Source organism: Salmo salar, chromosome 13 (genome assembly GCF_965601325.2).
Source record: "Salmo salar chromosome 13, fSalSal1, whole genome shotgun sequence".
NCBI classification, from domain to species: Eukaryota; Metazoa; Chordata; class Actinopteri; order Salmoniformes; family Salmonidae; genus Salmo; species Salmo salar.
This window is the reverse complement of record NC_138303.1, coordinates 28,427,166-28,450,404: the sequence shown is the minus strand read 5'-3', so window position 1 is coordinate 28,450,404 and position 23,239 is coordinate 28,427,166. Positions and strand designations below refer to the sequence as shown.

Here is a 23,239-nt window from a genome sequence, read left to right as displayed (position 1 = left end):
TGGTCAAATAGCCCTTACACAGCCTGGAGGTGTGTTGGGTCATTATCCTGTTGAAAAACTCATGACAGTCCCACTAAGTGCAAACCAGACGGGATGGCGTATCGCTGCAGAATGCTGTGGTAGCCATGCTGGTTAAGTGTGCCTTGAAGAAACGTTCTTGAAATGTTCTTGAAATGTTCTGCATTGACTGACCTTCATGTCTTAAAGTAATGATGGACTGTCGTTTCTCTTTGCTTATTTGAGCTGTTCTTGCCATAATATGGACTTGGTATTTTACCAAATAGGGCTATCTTCTGTATACCATCCCTACCTTGTCACAACACAACTGATTGGCTCAAATGCATTAAGAAGGAAAGAAATTCACTTTTAACAAGGCACACCTGTTAATTGAAATGTATTCCAGTTGACTACCTCATGAAACTGGTGAGAATGCCAAGAGTGTGCAAAGCTGTCATCACAAAGGGTGGCTACTTTGACGAATCTGAAATATAAAATCTATTTTGATTTGTTTAAGTTTTTTGATTACTACATGATTTCATGTGTTATTTCATAGTTTTGATGTCTTCACTTATATTCTACAGCGTAGAAAATAGTAAAAATAAAGAAAAACCTTTGAATGAGTATGTGTGTCCAAACTTTTGACTGGTACTGTATCATGGGATCCAACATTATGTACTAGGCTACACTAAGTATTTTTTTTCCCATTTCCTTTTTTAAAATCAGAAGCGAGTGTGTGGCTTCCTCCTGACCCGAATCCAAATCCTAAAACCACGTGACAGACGACAGGATCTCAGGTAATTCACAGAGGTACTACTGTGTGTGTGTGTGTGTGTGTGTGTGGTGTGTGTGTGTGTGTGTGTGTGTGTGTGTGTGTGTGTGTGTGTGTGTGTGTGTGTGTGTGTGGTGTGGGGGACTGGATGTGGTGAAGAGACTTAAGCCGATGATCCTTCTTGATCAAATAGAGACTGATACACAGGGAGGGTGCGTGTGTGTTTTCCCTCTGAATACGTTGCTGTGTGTTTGTGTGTTCTACAGTGTTTTTCATTACATAACGTCCTACAACATACTTGTGTTTATGTTCACATTTTTGTAACCTTTCAGTGCTCAGTGCTCATTCAGTGCTCCAGACTGGGCTTTATTTTGGGCCTTGGGCATCAACAGGAACTGACATAGTCATGTGTGTGTACATGCATGCGTGTGTGTGCGCCTGAGTGTGTGTGTGTGTGAGTACATGAATGTGTGTATGACTCTGCCTAGGAGGAACGTGGCACTTACCCTACTATGACAATGACAAAATCTAGCATGTTCCAGCCGTTCCTTACGTAGGAGTTCTGGTGCATGACTAAACCATACGCTATGATCTTCAGAAAGGTCTCTATCGTAAAGATGATCAGGAAGGCATATTCTACTGTTTCCTGTGGGGAGGGAGGGAAAGAGAGGGTGAGAAAAAGAAGAAGAAACAAAGACAGAGGGGCCATTAGACATCTAAGATGTGAATAATAAGTGTTTCCCTCTGATTTTCTTTCAGCAGCGGTGGCAGAGTTAGCGAAGGTGGGGTTGTGGTGAGCGGTTCGGGTCTTCCTGGGGTCTTCCTGGGGCATACACCTATACATCTACATTATAATTAAAATATATATATATTTGGAATGGGGCCATAATTTACAATATAGGGGAAACAGTGCATAAATAAAAACAACAAATACTCTTTAAAAGAAAGAAGTCTCATTGGTTCATTGTGCAGTAACCAGGAAGTAATGGTTGAACCAACAGGTTTAAACTGTACTGGGGAAGAGAGAGAGAGAACAGGTTTAAACTGTACTGGGGAAGAGAGAGAGAGAGACAGGTTTAAACTGTACTGGGGAAGAGAGAGAGAGAACAGGTTTAAACTGTACTGGGAAGAGAGAGAGAGAACAGGTTTAAACTGTACTGGGGAAGAGAGAGAGAGAGAGAACAGGTTTAAACTGTACTGGGGAAGAGAGAGGGAGAGAGAACAGGTTTAAACTGTACTGGGGAAGAGAGAGAGAGAACAGGTTTAAACTGTACTGGGGAAGAGAGGGAGAGAGAACAGGTTTAAACTGTACTGGGGAAGAGAGAGAGAGAGAGAACAGGTTTAAACTGTACTGGGGAAGAGAGAGAGAGAGAACAGGTTTAAACTGTACTGGGGAAGAGAAAGAGAGAGAACAGGTTTAAACTGTACTGGGGAAGAGAGAGAACAGGTTTAAACTGTACTGGGGAAGAGAGGGAGAGAGAACAGGTTTAAACTGTACTGGGGAAGAGAAAGAGAGAGAACAGGTTTAAACTGTACTGGGGAAGAGAGAGAACAGGTTTAAACTGTACTGGGGAAGAGAGGGAGAGAGAACAGGTTTAAACTGTACTGGGGAAGAGAGAGAGAGAGAACAGGTTTAAACTGTACTGGGGAAGAGAGAGAGAGAGAACAGGTTTAAACTGTACTGGGGAAGAGAAAGAGAGAGAACAGGTTTAAACTGTACTGGGGAAGAGAGAGAACAGGTTTAAACTGTATTGGGGAAGAGAGGGAGAGAGAACAGGTTTAAACTGTACTGGGGAAGAGAAAGAGAGAGAACAGGTTTAAACTGTACTGGGGAAGAGAGAGAACAGGTTTAAACTGTACTGGGGAAGAGAGGGAGAGAGAACAGGTTTAAACTGTACTGGGGAGAGAGAGAGAGAGAGAACAGGTTTAAACTGTACTGGGGAAGAGAGGGAGAGAGAACAGGTTTAAACTGTACTGGGGAAGAGAGAGAGAGAGAGAACAGGTTTAAACTGTACTGGGGAAGAGAGGGAGAGAGAACAGGTTTAAACTGTACTGGGGAAGAGAGGGAGAGAGAACAGGTTTAAACTGTACTGGGGAAGAGAGAGAGAGAGAACAGGTTTAAACTGTACTGGGGAAGAGAGAGAGAGAACAGGTTTAAATTGTACTGGGGAAGAGAGAGAGAACAGGTTTAAACTGTACTGGGGAAGAGAGAGAGAACAGGTTTAAACTGTACTGGGGAAGAGAGAGAGAGAGAGACAGAGAGAACAGGTTGTTAATGCAGTTAGACAGATAAAAGGTCTGTGAAAACAACATTAATGTAATTTATATGATGATCGATGATGATGGTGCAGAGCCACACAGAGAGATGATTGTTGGGTGACAGGACATGAGGTCTGGATTAGTGCTGCGGTAACAATATACTCAACAAAGCAGGATGGCTTGCACAAGACACCGGACAGAAATGACTGTCATTCTGTGACTTTTCAACACTATCGGCATAGCAACGCATTTCTCCACCACCAACCCACAACTCAGTGAAATCATCTAAGAGCACAAAGTCAACATCAGGAAAATGCAATCTCCCGTTTGTTGCGTAATCCAAATGTTATCGTGGTAACAGCATGAGTTTTACACTTACACAGTAATACTGGTCAGAGAGCATATCCCTTTATCTGTGAGAGATTTCCACATCATTCAAACCGTATGCTCTTATAATTCAACAGCAGATTTTAAAGTGACATAAAGCCAGCCAGGCAGCCTCTGCTTCTCTGCCTCAATGTTGATTCAGTACAGTACAGGACGTAATGCTACTGATATTCACAGAGCAATAAAAGGCAGGCAGCCAGACAGCAGACATTTTCACACAGGGATTAGCTAATGCAGAGTAATACAGAGATAGAGCAAATTAACCTGTGAGGCTGATAGGATGACAACAATGTGGGTAAATAATCTATTCATACGACGAATGGCTAAATCGCTGTTCCTTTTCCGTCATTGATAATAAGAATTTGTTCTTAACTGACTTGCCTAGTTAAACAAAAGTTAAATAAATAAAATAAATGGATGGCTAGAGGAAGCTGCTTTATAACAAAACAAGCATGCTTCACAGAGGAAACAAAAGAGGAATGACAAAGGACATGGAGAAAATGTGAAAATAGACAACCAGCTACATAAGTGTTATCCTCGTCCCCAAGAGAGAGCCGGCTGGTGGGTGAGATTACAGAAGTCTGGAAGAGGTGAGAAGCCTAACAAGTGTTTAGAAATAAACCTCAGCCACCACACATCCAGGACATAGGTTTTCAACAGACACACACAGTAGTCTCCAGTAGTCTGAAGACCTTGTGGGGTCAGAGACTAAGTCAGCACTAGCTGCTTCACACTCATAACAGCTCTGTCATTGTGCATTCATTTGGATTGTAAACATCTCTCACCACACAACCATTGATTCAAAATATATGTTTCTTGTAAAATGTAATGAGAACATTGGTTTAATCACTTTTCAATTTAGTTGTTTTAACTACCAGTTAATCGAATAGCAAACAATGCAAGATCTGTGTTTCAAATCCCCCTTAGAAGTGATGAAAGTAATATGCTACAGTAGTGTAAATTACATTACAGTTTTCACACTGGGCAATACACTTACATTACCCAACAAAATGTACAGAAAATCTATCCATTGAGAAATCAAAAGTGTGACCAATCATTCATGCAAAAAACATTTTTATTTTTCAGATATAATTGCAACATAGGTGTACTGTCTGTAATCAAATGCAAGAAATGTAATTAAACAAATTCAATTTAGCACATATTCATTTGAATCAAGCCTGTTGTACGCATTTATTTGGCCATAAATTCTCACCCACATCACAGTGAATGTCCTCATTGTTCATGCAGCGCAGGAAAAACCTTTTGGCATGGCGAATCCAAGCTTGACATGGTCCGCATTGATGTTGTCAAATGCCTCATCCATGGCCAGAAGGAGGGTGGTACGCTCAAGGGGGTGGTGATCATACCCCTTCCACCATGCTAAAAAAAATCCTCAATAGGGTTGAGGAAAGGAGAGTATGGGGGCAGGTATAGGGTCACAAATCGAGAATGGGCCCAAACCATGCCTGAACCACCTCTGCATGGTGGAACCTGGCATTGTCCCACACAATGACATAGGTGATCGCTTCACCTTGATAAGCCTGCTCAATTTCATTGAGAAACACAATAAGGTGTGCAGTGTTGTAGGATCCAAGTAATGGCCTACATCCCACCACACCATCTTCAAAGAGAGCTGCGGACTTGAAAATGCCCATGTCCACCTCTTTGATGGGGCCCATGCCCACCTCTCTGAAGGGCCCCTTCCTCATGAGCTCTTTGATTTCTTCCTATCCCTTGCTGTCTATCCTGCACCATGTTGAAATTACAAGCGTTCACACACACCCTTTTATACGGTGACCAATTGTGGTTACCACTATGTGAAATCGATTAGGAATAACGAGTAGTCCTTATGTATGGTTATCATGTATCATACATTTAGATGTTTATACTTTACAAACACACATTTTACTTCTGTAGTTCTCACAATCCATATATAGTAGACAAACCAGTTTAAAATCCATATATAGTAGACAAGACAGTTTAAAATCCATATATAGTAGACAAACCAGTTTAAAATCCATATATAGTAGACAAGACAGTTTAAAATCCATATATAGTAGACAAGACAGTTTAAAATCCATATATAGTAGACAAACCAGTTTAAAATCTATATATAGTAGACAAGACAGTTTAAAATCCATATATAGTAGACAAACCAGTTTAAAATCCATATATAGTAGACAAGACAGTTTAAAATCCATATATAGTAGACAAACCAGTTTAAAATCCATATATAGTAGACAAGACAGTTTAAAATCCATATATAGTAGACAAACCAGTTTAAAATCCATATATAAGTAGACAAACCAGTTTAAAATCTATAGGTTTACCAAACGGTTAAGTGATTAACCATTAAGCACAGTTGGATTAAGTGATGGTCAAATGGATTTAAACCAATGAGAAGAGAATCATATGAAAAGTATTGTGAGCATTGCATTGTGAAAGGCAATTACTTTATATCAAATGTATTTCTAGATAAAACACTGATTAGGTTTGGTGAAAAAGTTACTGTGTGATGTTGAACTTAGTAAATTGAAAATGTGCTTAAAGTTAGAAAAAAAATGCCTTTTTGATTATCTGTTTTGAGTCTTGTACTAAGAGTTGTGAAATTTACTACATACTTATGAAAATAGTACCAGAGGGATTAAAAAATCTGTAACTGCTCGAATGTGTGTCCCCTTCCTCACCCCTGTCCCCTGCATTTATTTTGGTCTGAAATGGCCCCTTTTGTTCTCTGTCAACAGCTGACAAAGCAGACCTGCCGACTACCTCTTTAATAATCACGTCTGAATGAAGGCACTTAGTAGAGCTCTGACGCTGTGGCAGCCACGTAGGCCAAATCCACCCTGCTGCTGCCTTTGTGGCCTTAAGTCACTGTGTGTGTGTGTGTGTGTGTGTGTGTGTGTGTGTGTGTGTGTGTGTGTGTGTGTGTGTGTGTGTGTGTGTGTGTGTGTGCGTCCGTGCACCTGCGTGCCTCCCTCCTACAACCACCTGCTTTGTAACAGAACAGACATGGAAGGGGAAGGGCCTGAAGAGGAGACATTACAGGTGACAAAAGAGACAGAAGGTGTAATCAGGAGTGGGAGGAGGGGAGCAGCATCTCTCACTAGAAAGCCATTGTGAACAGCCAGCCAACAGATGGAACATCAGTAAATACTACTGCTGAGATTTATAGAACATCAGTTAATAGTACCGAGAAGAGAAGAGCTCCAGTGTGAAAACAGCTCCAGTGTGAAAACAGATCCAGTGTGAAAACAGCTCCAGTGTGAAAACAGCTCCAGTGTGAAAACAGCTCCAGTGTGAAAACAGCTCCAGTGTGAAAACAGCTCCAGTGTGAAAACAGATCCAGTGTGAAAACAGCTCCAGTGTGAAAACAGCTCCAGGGTGAAAACAGATCCAGTGTGAAAACAGCTCCAGGGTGAAAACAGCTCCAGGGTGAAAACAGCTCCAGGGTGAAAACAGCTCCAGTGTGAAAACAGCTCCAGGGTGAAAACAGCTCCAGGGTGAAAACAGCTCCAGGGTGAAAACAGCTCCAGGGTGAAAACAGCTCCAGGGTGAAAACAGCTCCAGGGTGAAAACAGCTCCAGGGTGAAAACAGCTCCAGTGTGAAAACAGCTCCAGGGTGAAAACAGCTCCAGTGTGAAAACAGAGAGCCAAGTGATGATGGGGGGGTGCCAAGAGGTTGAACTCTTTATCCGTTGGTAGTGGATGAGGGGTTTCCCCTAATGTAAAGCACTTTAAGCACATCATTCAGTAGAGTAGTATCCTAAAATACTTCTGAAACAGTTCCCCAGTTCCACTGTGACTGGCCAAATCACAGGATGAGAGTGAGGCATGACCCAAACCGCTGCCAAAGGATTGCTTCATATTATTTAATTTTTTATTTAGCTGTAATTTATCTAGGCAAGTCAGTTAAGAACAAATTCTTATTTACAATGACGGCCTAGGAACAGTGGGTTAACTGCCTTGTTCAGGGGCAGAACAACAGACTTTTACCTTGACAGCTCAGGGATTCGATCTAGCAACTTTTCGGTTACTGGCCCAACGCTCTAACCACTAGGCTACCTGCCGCCCTATTGACTTTGGACTACTAGACCATAAGATTAAATACCCACATGTGGGTCCAACCCTAAAGTGACGTTTTTGGATCCAGTCCACTAATCAACATCTTTGTGGTGCTTTTGAATAGTCTGGCCGTCATCTGTCTGAATACATGGTAGGCTACGTTCTCCTTATTAAGGAATATACTAAACTCACTGAGGGTTGGCATTATGGGTTTGCATAGAGAAGACTCAAAATTGACTTATGTTTCAGTTTTGTCTCACAACGTAAACATTATTTTATTGAGTACATACAGTTGAAGTCGAAAGTTTACATACACTCAATTAGTATTTGGTAGCATTGCCTTTAAATTGTTTAACTTGGGTCAAACGTTTCGGGTAGCCTTCCACAAGCTTCCCACAATAAGTTGGGTGAACATTGGGCCATTCCTCCTGACAGAGCTGGTGTAACTGAGTCAGGTTTGTAGGCCTCCTTGCTCGCACACGCATTTTCAGTTCTGCCCACACATTTTCTATAGGATTGAGGTCAGGGCTTTGTGATGGCCACTCCAATACCTTGAGTTTGTTGTCCTTAAGCCATTTTGCCACAACTATGGAAGTATGCTTGGGGTCATTGTCCATTTGGAAGGCCCATTTGCGACCAAGCTTAAACTTCCTGACTGATGTCTTGAGATGTTGCTTCAATATATCCACATAATCATTTTCCTGCCTCATGATGCCATCTATTTTGTGAAGTGCACCAGTCCCTCCCGCAGCAAAGCACCCCCACAACATGATGCTGCAACCCCCGTGCTTCACGGTTGGGATGGTGTTCTTCGGCTTGCAAGCCTCCCCCTTTTTCTTCCAAACATAACGATGGTCATTATGGCCAAACAGTTATATTTTTGTTTCATCAGACCAGAGGACATTTCTCCAAAAAGTATGATCTTTGTCCCCATGTGCAGTTGCAAACCGTAGTATGTCTTTTTTATGGGGGTTTTGGAGCAGTGGCTTCTTCCTTGCTGAGCGGCCTTTCAGGTTATGTCGATATAGGACTCGTTTTACTGTGGATATAAATACTTTTGCACCTGTTTCCTCCAGCATCTTCAAAGGGTCCTTTGCTGTTGTTCTGGGATTGATTTGCACTTTTTGCACTAAAGTACGTTCATCTCTAGGAGACAGAACGCGTCTCCTTCCTGAGTCGTATGACTGCTGCATGGTCCCATGGTGCTTATACTTGCGTACTATTGTTTGTACAGATGAAAGTGGTACCTTCAGGCGTTTGGAAATTGCTCCCAAGGATGAACCAGACTTGTGGCGGTCTACAATTTATTTTCTGAGGTCTTGGCTGATTTCTTTGGATTTTCCCATGATGTCAAGCAAAGAGGCACTGAGTTTGAAGGTAGGCCTTGAAATACTTCCACAGGTACACCTCCAATTGATGCAAATTATGTCAATTAGCTTATCAGAAGCTTCTAAAGCCATGACATCATTTCTGGAATTTTCCAAGCTGTTTAAAGGCACAGTCAACTTAGTGTATGTAAACTTCTGACCCACTGGAATTGTGATACAGTGAATTATAAGTGAAATAATCTGTCTGTAAACAATGTTTGGAAAAATTACTTGTGTCATGCACAAAGTAGATGTCCTAAATGACTTGCCAAAACTATAGTTTGTTAACAAGAAATTTGTGGAGTGGTTGAAAAATTAGTTTTAATGACTCCAACCTAAGTGTATGTAAACTTCTGACTTCAACTGTACATGCAGCACACAAATATATACAGTACCAGTCAAAAGTGTGGACACACCTACCCATTCAGGGGTTTTTCTTTACTTTTACTATGTTCTACATAGTAGAATAATAGTGAAGACATCAAAACTATGAAATAACACATATGGAATCATGTAGTAAACAAAAAAGTATTTAACAAAAATATATTTTATATTTGAGATTCTTCAAAGTAGCCACAATTTGCCTTAATCACAGCTTTGCACACTCTTGGCATTCTCTCAACAAGCTTCATGAGGTAGTCACCTGGAATGATTTTCCAACCGTCTTTAAGGAGTTCCCCCACATGCTGAGCACTTGTTAGCTGTTTGTCCTTCACTCTGTGGTCCAACTCATCCCAAACCATCTCAATTTGGTTGAGGTCGGTTGATTGTGGAGGCCAGGCCATCTGATGCAGCACTCCATCACTCTCCTTGGTCAAATAGCCCTTACACAGCTTGGAGGTGTGTTTTGGGTCATTGTCCTGCTGAAAAACAAATGATAGTCCCACTAAGCGCAAACCAGATGGGATGGCGTATCGCTGCAGAATGCACACCATCACGCCTCCATATGTGTTATTTCATAGTTTTGATGTCTTTACTATTATTCTACAATGTAGAAAATAGTGAAAATAAAGAAAAACCATTGAATGAGTTGGCGTGTCTTTTGACTGGTACTGTATATATATCTTTTTTTAACTTGTTCATGAAACCTGGTGTTTGAGTTAGATTGAGTTAGAATCAAATAGTGTCTGTAGTCTTGATCTGACAGGTAGAGTCCTGAGGGTTTTACCCATGGGACATGGAAAAGGAACATAGAGCATGAATCTCTCAGTGAACTCTTTCTAAACCCAAACCCTACTTTCTGAGGCATCCAAATGAACCAATCTAAATTGAATTGAGGACTCAAATAAAACATCCAGTCCTTGCTACAACAAATGAATGATTGATGCTGTAACCAATTTATTTACACCGCCAGGACAGTGTCCTTTATCTCTTTAGTCTTGTTTGTTATCAGTGTAGAGTGTTTGTCTTTTGACAGGGAAGGAGAGGGAGCTCTCCTAATGTACAGTCCATAGCCCAGTGACCAATACAGGAGAAGGTATCTCTCCATCAATAAATGGCTGTCACAAGTGTCATTTTTCAAAAGCATGTGAGAGACTGAGGGAGAAAGTGCGAGACAAATATTTGTGTGAGAAAGAGAAATAAAGATAGAAGCGATAGAAAAAACGAAAGTGAATAAGAGATGGAGGAGAAAAACTGGAGGAGAGACACTGGAGGAGAGACATTGGAGGAGAGACACTGGAGGAGAGACACTGGAGGATAGACACTGTGTGAGACAGAGAGTGTGCTCCTCTCTTCACTGTAATCCTGTCTGTCACCCACTTCCCCTACCCTGGCCCCCAAGGCCTGAGCTGCTCAGATCACTCATCATAATCTAGCCATGTACACAGAACAATCTATCATCCCACCAAATAAACCAATAACTCAACATGGCAACATGGAGTTGACAGATTGATGCTTGTAATAATAATAATAATAATAATAATAATAATAATAATAATGTGGTGGGTGCGTATATTTGTTCAATTTCACACATGAATTAAAAATGTGTTTTTTTTGCATATCCCAAATCCAACCTCGGAGAGTTGGGTCATGGCCAGGGTTTCCCATTATCAACTTTGACCCTGGAGAAATTAGGTCTAAGCGTCAAATTGCTCCTAAGGGGACAGACAGATGTTTCACCTTGTCGGCTCAGGAATTGGAACTAACAAACTTTCGGGTTACTTGCCCAACACTCTAACCGCTAGGCTACCTGCTACCCTGTCTGTCTATTCAGGTGGACAGAGGTGGAGCCCCCTTCGATCCCAGGAATCAATCCAGAAAGTCAATTGAAATTCAACCTAAGAATGGATTGAATTGAAAACTGAATTGACCCAAATCCTGACAGGAAGTCTGGATTGGAAATATTTCAGTGTCCTCAAAGTATCTGAGGTATCCTCTGTTAAACTGTGGGTGTGTGGGCTAGAGGCAGGCAAATGTCTGTGCAATCTTTTATTCATTTCTTCGTTGTTTCAGCCATATCTAGCCTGAAGGGATAAAGTAACTCCCATTAGTCTATGTTCATTTCAAGAAGCTGTGATGTCTGTGAATAGAGGCAAATCTGTTTATCAAGGCATTCACATGGGATGAAGCCAATCAATTAGACAGTCTTTATTTCAGACGTCTGCTGCCTCCCCGCCACTGGCCTTCTCTCCTCGGTGCTTGGGCTGAGACGCTAGCTAGCTACGCTCGTGTTAGCATTAGCCTGAGGTATAGACCATGAGTCAGCAAGGCTTAGCCATGGCTTCACAGGCTTAGAAGGAACACATACGCATGCCCACAAATGCATACACACACACTTACATGTAAGACACACACACACACACACACACACACACACACACACACACACACACACACACACACACACACACACACACACGAGTGTGCATGCTCTGTAGGGGCATGGTGCTTCGTGAGATAGCATGAAAAAGGAGTGAGGACATTACTGCTGGATTAAGGCCTGACTCCATACAGCACACCACTGCTGCTGCTCACTGGCCCAAACAACCACTGCTTTTTAACAGCTCTAACCCAGTTCTGCCATTCATGTTGTATTCTCACTGTACAGAGAGATAGGGGCGGTAGAGAAAGCAGTAGAAGAGAGAAAGAGAAATAGAGTGGACGGAGCAGACAAAGCGAGAGAGAGCATGGGGGAGATGTTAATCGGACATAGAGAGATATGTTAATCGGACATAGAGAGATAAGTTAATCGGACATAGAGAGATACTGTGTACAGTATAATCAGTTGTATGTGCTGTGCTGCTACTTCTGCTGTGCAGCCGACATGGTACCGATCGCTGGGGGGGACAGGTCGTTGTGCTTTCTACTCAGTTGGTCTCTCTCTCTTTCCCTCCCTCTCTCGCTACTTTTCTGTGCGTTTTGGATTGATCGGATGGCAGGGTTGGATGGGCAGCCTCACGCATGTCCTGCTAGATGGATCAGCTGGGAACAGCAGTGGAGTGGTTGGTGTACCAGAGAGGGTTCATGACATGCCACCAGAGCAGCTGACGCTGATCAGAGTGGACAGACTCAATGCCGTTTGGATGAACACAAACCACAACAACCCCCACCTTGGGTCACATGGTCCCTACCTCCTGAGCTCCTATCCTCCCAGCATGCACTCTGTGTGACCAGGGCTAGGTGTTGTCACAATGGCAGAGAGACGGTGTCACATGATGACAACATGACGTTAGTAGCAGACCCAGCAAAACGGGAAAATGTTCATCCAACATTTACTAAAATGTTCCCAGCAAACCAAAATTGGTTCTGTGAAAGTTCCCAGAACGTTCGTTAAGTTGCGGCAAATTGTAACATAACACAAAAACTGTCCAGTCATGCTGATAATTACACAATGTTAGTATAAAACATTTGCCTGATGTTGCAAAACCATTCCCATATTATTTTTAGTCTGTTCTTTAAAGGTTACCCGAATGCTTCACTGGGCTGTGGGAACAGTCTGGTGGTGAACTGTCCAGTTGTGCAGATGATTAAACAATGTTTCTTTTAGGGTGCAAAAAACATTCACCTGATGTTACAAGAACGTTCGCAGAACACATTTTTCTGTTCTTTAAAAGTTCCTAAAACATTTATTTAGGTTGTGAGAACATTGTGGAGATATTACAAGAGATAGGTTCCCAAAACACAAAAACCGTCCAGTTGTGTTGACATTCAGATGTTTGTATCAGGGTGCACAAAACATTACTTTATTGTTGCAAGAATATTTACAGAACAGCCTTTGAGTTATTTAAAAATCCCCAGATCATGTAATTAGGTTGTGGGAACAGAGATAGGTTGTCAAAGCACAACATATGCTCAGTTGTGATGACATTCATACAATGTTTAAGTTAGGTTGCATAGGACATTCCCTTAATGTTGTAAGAATGTTGACAGAGCACCTAGTCTATGTTCTTTAAAGGTTCACAGAATATTGAATTCAGTTTTGGGAGTTGTCTGGGATGTTGCAAGCGTATTCTTGTGATATTCACATATTGTACTTAAGAGGTTGCAGAAAAAATTCCCACAATGTTGTACAATGTTCCACAATTTCCAAATAAGTCAGTTTATATGACATTCATCCAGATGTACGATCTTCATTTGATCACTATTTTGTTGCTGAGAATTTTCCTGCACAGTAGGAAATGCAAACTTGTCATGTATTCGAGGTTTAAAAATGCAAACTGACTCAAATTAAGATCCTACATCTGTCACATATTTATTTTACGTGTAACATAATTTTCCATTGATATTCACACAATATACATTTGACCTTGTCTTGGAGGTCCTCAGAACACTTCAAGAACTTTCTCAGCATGCAAATGTCTAGTTCCTTAAAGCATAAGAGTTCATTAAAGGTTTCAGAACATTTAATTAGGTTGTGGAAACAGTGTGGGTACATTACAAGAGATGCAGTGCCTTCAGAAAGTATTCACACTCCTTTTTCCACATACACAAAATTCGCTGTAATGTCAAAGTGGAAAGAAAATGTTACTTTTTTTTAATGGAAAATAAATCACTAATATATTTTGATTAGATAGTTATTCAACCCTATGAGTCAATACATGTTAGAATTACCTTAGGCAGCGATTACAGCTGAGAGTCATTCTTGGTAAATCTCTAAGAGCTTTGCAAACCTGGATATTTTCCCATTATTCTTAAAAAAATATTCAAGCTCTGTCAAGTTGGTTGATCAGCCATTTTCAAGTCTTGCCATCGATGTTTAAGCCGATTTAAGTCAAAACTGTATCTAGGCCACTCAGGAACATTGAATGTCTTGATAAGTACATGACCAAAGGTATGTGGACACCTGTGGTCTTAACTCTTCTGGGAAGGCTTTCCACTAGATGTTGCAACATTCCTGCGGGGACTTGCTTCCATTCATCCACAAGAGCATTAGTGAGTTTGGGCACTGATGTTGGGCAATTAGGCCTGGCTCGCAGTCAGCGTTCCAATGAATCACTGTCATACTGAAACAGGAAAGGGACTTCCCCGAACTGTTGACACAAAGTTGGAAGCACAGAATCATCATCTAGAATGTCATTGTATACTTTAGCATTAAGATTTCCCTTTACTCGAACTAAGGGGCCTAGTTCACTAAGGGGCCTAGTTCAGCCCAGACCATTATTCATCCTCAACCAAACTTTACAGTTGGCACTATGCATTGGGACAGGTAGGGTTCTCCTGGCATCCGCCAAACCTAGATTTGTCCGCCAGGACAGAGAACAGCGTTTCCACTGCTCCAGAGTCCAATGGCGGCGAGCTTTACGCCACTCAAGCCAACGCTTGGCATTGTGCATGGTGATCTTAGGCTTGAGTGCGACTGCTCGGCCATGGAAACCCCTTTCATGAAGCTCCTGACGAACAGTTCTTGTGCTAATGTTGGTTTCAGAGGCAGTTTGGAACTCGGTAGTGAGTGTTGCAACCAAGGACAGACGATTTATACGAGCTTCGCGCTTCAGCACTTGACGGTCCCATTCTGGGAGCTTATGTGACCTACCACTTCGTGGCTGAGCTGATGTGGCTCTTAGACGATTCCACTTCACAATAACAGCACTTACAGTTAACCAGGGCAGCTCTAGCAGGGCATACATTGGTTGAACTGACTTGTAGGAAAGGTAGCATCCTATGACGGTGGCACATTGAAAGTCCCTGAGCTCTTCAGTAAGGTCATTCTACTGCTGTGATGCTCGTCGTAAGGAGTAGACCAAGGTGCAGCGTGTTGAGCGCTCATGATAAATATTTATTTTAACTCAGAACACTATACAAAACAATAAACAAAGAAAAACGAACGTCACGTTCTGCAGGCTTCACTGAGCAATACAAAAACAAGATCCCACAACTGAAAGTGGAAAAAAAAAACTACTTGAGTATGATCTCCAATTAGAGACAACGAGGACCAGCTGCCTCTAATTAGAGATCATCCCAAAACAAACCAACATAGAAATACAAAAACTAGAACCTAACAACATAGAAATAGAAAACATAGAAATACAAAATCTAGAATGCCCACCCAAATCACACCTTGACCTAACCAAAAGAGAGAAAATAAACGGCAATCTAAGGTCAGGGCGTGACAGTACCCCCCCACCCCCCCCCCAAAGGTGCGGACTCCCGGCGCAAACCTGAACCTATAGGGGAGGGTCCGGGTGGGTACTTACTCTTGGCGGCGGCTCTGGTTCGGGGCATAGCCCCCACTCCGCCCGCTGATCCCTCCGCTTTTGTGTCTCCGGAGGAACCAGACCGTGGCTCATCACCGGAGGCTCAGAACTGGAAACCCCTGCTGGAGGTTCTGGACTGCCGACCGCCGCTGGAGACTCTGGGCTGCAGACCGTCTCAGGAGGTTCCGGGCTGCAGGCCATCTCAGGAGGTTCCGGGCTGCAGGCCGTCGCTACAGGCTCCATGCCATGGATCATCACTGCAGGCTCCGCGCCATGGATCACCACTGAAGGCTTTGTGCCATGGATCATCACTGGAGGCTCCGGGCCATGGATTATCACTGGAGGCTTCGTACGTGGAGCCGGAATAGGTCTCACTGGACTAGGGAACGTCGCTGGAGACTCTGGACTGGGGAACGTCGCTGAGAGTTCTGGACTAGGGAACGTCGCTGGAGGCCGGGTGAGCAGAGCAGGCACAGGGTATACTGGGCCTTGGAGGTGCACTGGAAGTCTGGAGCTTATGACTGGCACAACCTGTCCTGGCTGGATAATTATTTTAGTCCGGCAAGGGCGGGTCACTGGCACAGGACGAACTGGGCTGTGCGGGTGCACTGGCGACACAGTGCGTAGAACTGGCGCAGGATATACGGGGCCGTGGAGGCGCACTGGAGGTCTGAAGCTTATGACTGGCACAACCGTCCTGGCTGGATACCCCCGTAGCCCGGCAAGCGCGGGGCGTTGGAACAGGTCGCACAGGTTTGTGCTGGCGAACTGGGGATACCGTGTGTAGAGCTGGCGCAGGATAACCTGGACCGAAGAGACGGACCGGAGACCAGGAACGCTGAGCAGGCACAATCTTTCCTGGCTGAATGCCAACTCTAGCACGGCAACTGTGGGAAGCTTGCACCGAGTGCACCGGGCTGTAGCTGCGCACTGCATAACACGGTGTTTGCATGATCACTCGCTCCCCACGGTAAGCACGGGGAGTTGGCTGAGGTCTCCAACCTGACTCTGACAATCTCCCCGAGTGCCCCCAAAAAATATTTTTGGGAGAGCTGCCTCTCGCACTTGCCTCGTGGTTGGTAGAGGGCCTCATAATAACGCCGCTCTGCTCTTGCTGTCTCAATCTCCTCCCTCGGGCGGCGATACTCCCCAGCCTTACTCCAGGGTCCTTTCCCGTCCAGACTCTCCTCCCATGTCCAGTTGTCCTGTCCACGCTGCTCGGTCCTTTTGTGGTGGGATCTTCTGTGACGCTCATCGTAAGGAGTAGACCAAGGTGCAGCGTGTTGAGTGCTCATGATAAATATTTATTTTAACTCAGAACACTATACAAAACAATAAACAAAGAAACACAAACGTCACGTTCTGCAGGCTTCACTGAGCAATACAAAAACAAGATCCCACAACTGAAAGTGGAAAAAAAACCTACTTAAGTATGATCTCCAATTAGAGACAACGAGGACCAGCTGCCTCTAATTGGAGATCATCCCAAAACAAACCAACATATAAATACAAAACCTAGAACCTAACAACATAGAAATAGAAACATAGAATAAACATAGAAATACAAAATCTAGAATGCCCAACCAAATCACACCCTGACCTAACCAAAATAGAGAAAATAAACGGCAATCTAAGGTCAGGGCGTGACAACTGCCAATGTTTGTCTATGGAGATTGCATAGCTGTGTGCTCGATTTTATACACATCAGCAACTGGTGTGGCTGAAATAGCCGAATTGTCTAATTTGAAGGGGTGTCCACATGCTTTTGTATATATAGTGTAACTCCAGTGTATATTTGGCCCTTCATTCTAAGCTGTGCATAGCTCTATTATTTTACTTTTTATTTAAAAAAAAATCCCTAGTCTTTGCCGATGACAAGCATACCCAAAACATGATGCAACAAGCATGCTTGAAAATATGAAGAGTGGCATGGTGATGTGTTCAGTGGCGACCCGTCATTCAGGGCTCGTGGGGCAGAGGCCCACCTGTTTTGAGCCCCACATTTTTAGCAAAAGAAATACATTTTAAATATATATATATACATTTTAAATATATATATACATTTTATATATATATATATATATAAAAATAAATAAATAAAAATAAATAAATACATGTTTTGGGGCTTGCCTGTTTTGCATGTTATTTTGGCATTAATACATGTCAAAATAACATGCAAAACAGGCAAGACCCAAAACATGTGTATATATATATATATATATATATATATATAAATATATATATATACACACACACACACACACACACACGTCATATGTCAGTTTGCAAACAATGTAAAGAAATATATATATCATTGAGTTAATGAAGCCGCATACAAACATGGTCCCTTTTTTGTTTTCTTGAGTAAGGCAGCTCTAAAATGCAGGCGTTTCAGCCTAGCTCAGTGCTTTCTGTGGTGGTGGGGCGAGCCAGCAGAAAATAGGAGCATGGCGCCGTGATTGGCTCAGTGTTCTGTCACTCATGGGGACACTACCTCATTGCCAAGTTTAAGTCCTTAGTAAGGGTAGACATTCAAAATTTCAGCCCTTGAGTCCTGCCATAGAGTTATATTACAAGTGCCCTTCCAAGAAGGCTCAAGGTCATTGGCCACAGATAAAATGACGTCAAATCACATTATATTATATAGTAGCTTTGATTGGACTGATCATGTCAACATCTTACTTTCAAAGTCTTAGCTAGCAGTCATCATCATGAATCAAGTCGACAATCTACTGGCAAATCCATTTTAATCTTGTCATATGAAGAGAAATAATGAAGAGAAATTATAGATAAAAATGTATCGGTGCTCATCGGCCATGAAGATTACACAACAAGTTGGAAATCGCAAATTCAACAATGAGTGGTTTGTAAGGAATCCGTGGCTAACTGCAAGCATTGCAAAGCAACCACTAACATTCGCCTGCTATTCAATGAAGTGATAAATCCAGAGAATGCCAGACTTGATGACATGCTAAAATCACCAGTGGATGTGTTGTGCTGGATTTGATGCATGATTTGGAATATTTGTATTCTGTACATTTAGGTTAGTATTGTGGAGTAACTACAATGTTGTTCATCCATCCTCAGTTTTCTCCTATTACAGCCATTAAACTCTGTAACATGTTTAAATCACCACAGGCCTCATGGTGAAATCCCTGAGCAGCTTCCTTACTCTGTCAACTGAGTTAGGAAGGACACCTGTATCTTTGTAGTGACTGGGTGTACTGATACACCAGATCACTATGAGGCATGGGAATTGGTCATGTTAATTGTAGCTTTTGGTCTGATACCTGCCAGGGGGAGAATGAATAGTTCTCTTTCAGATAGCCTGTAATGTCTCTTCCATATAACCTGAAATAATATCTGTTAACCCAAATATTTCACTATTTAATTTCTGTTGTCATCAACCTACGAATTAAGCATATGGCCATGAACTGACAAAGGACACCAAGGAAGGTCTTGTTTTCTCCTTGGCATTATCTAGAAAAACCTGGAAGAAACACAACTAAGTTGAGTCTTCAGTTCCACATTACGCTAATAGAGATAAATTGCTGTCATTTATGTGATGAATTAACAGATTCATTTGGTGAAATTGTACTACCATGGCAATCATAGTAGCGTTGATACATAGCAAGCTATCTACCTCAGTGGTTGATAGTTGATTACTTTGCTTCACCACAAATTAATATCTAATTTATTTGCATTTACTTTCCACTCCAGGATTGGTCCAGCGGAGAGGCTACTGTTTACTCAGAGAGATGGTGGGTTGTGGTCACAAGCTCTTGACTGCAGAAGGAACGTTGGGCTAGATGTGTTCACGTAGCTAGCGTATCATGTGATGCACGGAATGGCAGCTAGCTAGCTAGCTCAATACATGTGTTTATCAAAATAACATTTGAACAATGTCAAATCAAATTAACTGTAGTGAAGATGTGGGTGAGAGGAGAGAGATTCAAACGAGCGCAGTGGAGCAGCCACAAGCTCAGCCATCTACACAGTGTTCACAACTAGCTACCTAACAGGCTAGCGGCTAAATCGCTATGCTAACTCATAAAGATTGAATTCTACAACACCAGAGCATGTGTGGACCAACTGGCAAGTGTCTTCATTGACATTTTCAACCTCTCTGACCGGGTCTGAAATACCTACATGTTTCAAGCAGACCACCATAGTCCCTGTGCCCAAAAACACTAAGGTAACCTGCCTAAATGACTACCGACCCGTAGCACGTCTGTAGCCATGAAGCGATTTGAAAGGCTGGTCATGGCTTACATCAACACCATCATCCCGGAAATCCTAGACCCACTCCAATTTGCATACTGCCCCAACCGATCCACAGATAACGCAATCTTAATCACACTCCACACTGCCCTTTCCCACCTGGACAAAAGGAACACCTATGTGAGAATGCTGTTCATTGACTACAGCTCAACGTTCAACACCATAGTGCCCTCAAAATTCTTGATTTTTTTTTTACATTTAGCTGGACATTCAATTACTTCACCAATCAGTGTGGATAGAGCAGCTTGCCAAGGAGCGGGCAAGCTATAGTTGGTTACATGCATTTGACAGACAAATGTAGGGCGCGAGATGCGACTGAAATTTTGCAGGTGGGGAGAGAGTGAGAGAGGTTGGAGGAGGAGGCTTGGCTTGAAGCGCTGGACATTTGAATTAGGCCAAAATAATTCTACAGTACCTACGGGGGAACAGGCAGATAGCCTACACAGGCACATCGCACACACACACTGGCAAAGATTTTCGGCTGCTGGGAACCTTTAAAGAATAGACAAAATGTGTTCTGGGAATATTCTTGCAACATCAGTTGAATGTTTTATACAAACATTGTATAATCATCCGCATGACTGGACAGTTTTTGTGTTATGAGAACATTTTCCGCAACCTAACAAATGTTCTGGGAACGTTCACAGAACCAATTTTGATTTGCTGGGGAGACACTCACTATTAGATCAAGTAGTCAATAGGCTTATGGTGATAGCATCTCGTTTATGGGTCATTGTGGACATTTGGTCTGAGGATGATAAATAATAGAGAGAGAGACAGAGACAGAGAGAGACAGAGATAGAGACAGAGACAGAGACCCTGATGTAGTCCAGTAGCAGGCCGTGGGGCTAATTAGGCCTTATTAGCTCTCCACTGACTGCCCTAATGAAATTAATAAGAGCCAGAATGGTGGACAGTGTGCTGCAGATTACAGCAGAACAGAGTAGGAAGAGAGAGACTGCTGAACAGACAAGCCCCACAGCTCCCCATTAACACCACTCCCATAGCTACTTACCTCCTACCTGCTATAAAACCTGCAAATCTAGAGAGTTATCTAAACCTCAATACAGGCAGATATGACACTGAACCACAGTTACAACACTCCCACATGAATGTTCTATGGAAGCTCAGACAATAAGCAAAGGATCTCTTCTAAAAAAGAAGGTTCAGGATTTCTGTTACCTCCCAAGCAGACTTGTTGTTTGTCAACAATGCTCTGGTCCTTGGAAAAGACTGAGATGGAGTAGATATGCATAAGATAAAAATCTGACATAGTCAAGGACTCTGCCTTCCTCCCCCTCATTGGCTAAGCACTCTGCACAGTAAACTTCTTAACCTATTCTCTACCAGCTGCAATACTGTACATCAGCCCAGCCCTATGTCTTCCCATACAGAGAGATGGAGAGTGGTAAGGAGAGAGAGAGGGAGAGAGGGAAAGTGAGAGACCAAGAAAGAGAGAGAGAGTGAAAGTGAGAGACCAAGAGAGAGAGAGAGTAAGAGAGAGAGAGAGAAAGAGCGCGCTGTGGGACTAAATGGGATCTTATCTATAAAATCTATCATAAGAGGCAGGGTTGATGGGATGTTGTGTTCCTCTGTTGGGAGTACAGTAGAGTACAGTAGGGTACAGTAGAGTACAGTAGGGTACAGTAGGGTACAGTAGAGTACAGTAGAGAACAGTAGAGTACAGTAGAGAACAGTAGAGAACAGTAGGGTACAGTAGAGTACAGTAGGGTACAGTAGAGAACAGTAGAGTACAGTAGAGAACAGTAGAGAACAGTAGGGTACAGTAGAGTACAGTAGGGTACAGTAGGGTACAGTAGAGAACAGTAGAGTACAGTAGAGCTCGCCCCGAGGAGAGCAAAGCTGAGGTCAATGCTGTTGATCTATGGGCACATCTTCAACTAGCAGCACCAGCACTGAAAACATACTTCATCAAGTCCAACCTAAAGGCAGACAGACATCTTCACAACTGTCTGGTGTGAGTAAGCTCATTTACCCAGACATATTGTTGTACCCAACCCTCAAGCTAAGAAAACAGAATGAGTACAAAGTCAGCACCCAATGTCTAAATGAGCTCGCCCTTTGAGCGAGCACACACACACACACACACACACACACACACACACACACACACACACACACACACACACACACCCTGTACCCCCAAAATACATTTTTGACAGGCAATCGGTCAGTCGCACACGCACACACACACACGTGCATGCATACAGTCAAACACACTACCACCCCATAGAAAACACACCCGACACTCCTACATGCATGTAGTCCTTTCTGTGAGACCAGATGTTTTCTACAGCATCAGTCATTGACTGCCCTGCCCAACAGGAGAAATACGCCCTAAGACTCCATCCTGCCAGCCGTTCCATCCCCTACAACCAGAGGTAAACCAAACAGGATTTATTATCTACTTGTGGCAACGAAACAAAACGAAGCGGATTTAACTTCCTTAGGAAAACAGCCCTAATGTTGGAAACAAACATCATTATGTTTTCATCCAGAGTCACATATATTTATTTTCCAAGCTATAGCACACAATATTTTACATACAGCATGTAACGGTTTATATTGTTTCGATTTTTGCCATGAAAAAAATATTGCGATACTGGTATCGTGCTGGCCCTACTATCTATCGTATAAGATCAGCAAAATATGAATTTGACCTCAGGTGACACACAGACCAGCCAGGGTCACCATCATGATAAGTTCCACAGGCCTGCCCTGTCTCCTAGGCTCACACAGCAGCTGTTTAAAGAGACTACCATCACGATCAACAACAACAACTCAGAACAACACAACAGAATGCAGATTGGGATCATCTCAGCATCTTACTATGTCTTTAACCACAAAGTGAAACTGGGACTGTTACACCCAGAAGTGATGAGAGGATATGGTTTGGTTTGAGTCTCTTCTCTGTGGTTCAGCTACAATGAGCCACACCAGGGTTCAAATACTATTTGAAATCTTTCAAATACTTTGAGCGTTCGCTCTAGCCTCCCTGGAGTGCCAGATTTGGGACTATTCAATTGATCGATTAAACCAGCCAAGCTCAATCAAGCACAGATAAAGTATTAGAAATGATTTCAAATAGTATTTGAACCCAGATGTGCAGTGAGCTGACTAGTGATATCAGCTGAGAGGGGTTCTAGCAGAGCCCTGAGATGAGGAGAAGAACCAGTATTATGACTGAACATCATCCAGCTCAGATCTGTGTAATTGTATTAATGAACTGGGCAATTTGATCCATTCATCCAAATGGATCAAGACTAATAATACAATAATTTGTTAACTTGGATTAATCTGAATTATTAAGCACAGTGACAAAAGATAAATAAGATATTAAAATGAAAAACAGATAAAGATTACATTGTTTCTGCTAACAAACCCCTTGCAGTGATTGTGAACATGGTGGTCCTTTACAGTGAATAACAGGCTTGGTTATATTATGATTACTAATA

The 23,239-nt window shown here is 42.6% G+C and overlaps 1 protein-coding gene across 1 annotated transcript in view; it reads right to left on the bottom strand.

Moving 5' to 3' along the window:
- LOC106566685 (voltage-dependent L-type calcium channel subunit alpha-1D) overlaps nucleotides 1-23,239 on the bottom strand; it is a 91,007-nt gene that overhangs the window by 52,038 nt on the left and 15,730 nt on the right. The window contains exon 4 of the mRNA XM_082959939.1: nucleotides 1,276-1,415. Coding sequence (XP_082816065.1) covers nucleotides 1,276-1,415 — 140 coding nt within the window. The remainder of the gene's footprint in view (nucleotides 1-1,275; nucleotides 1,416-23,239) is intronic.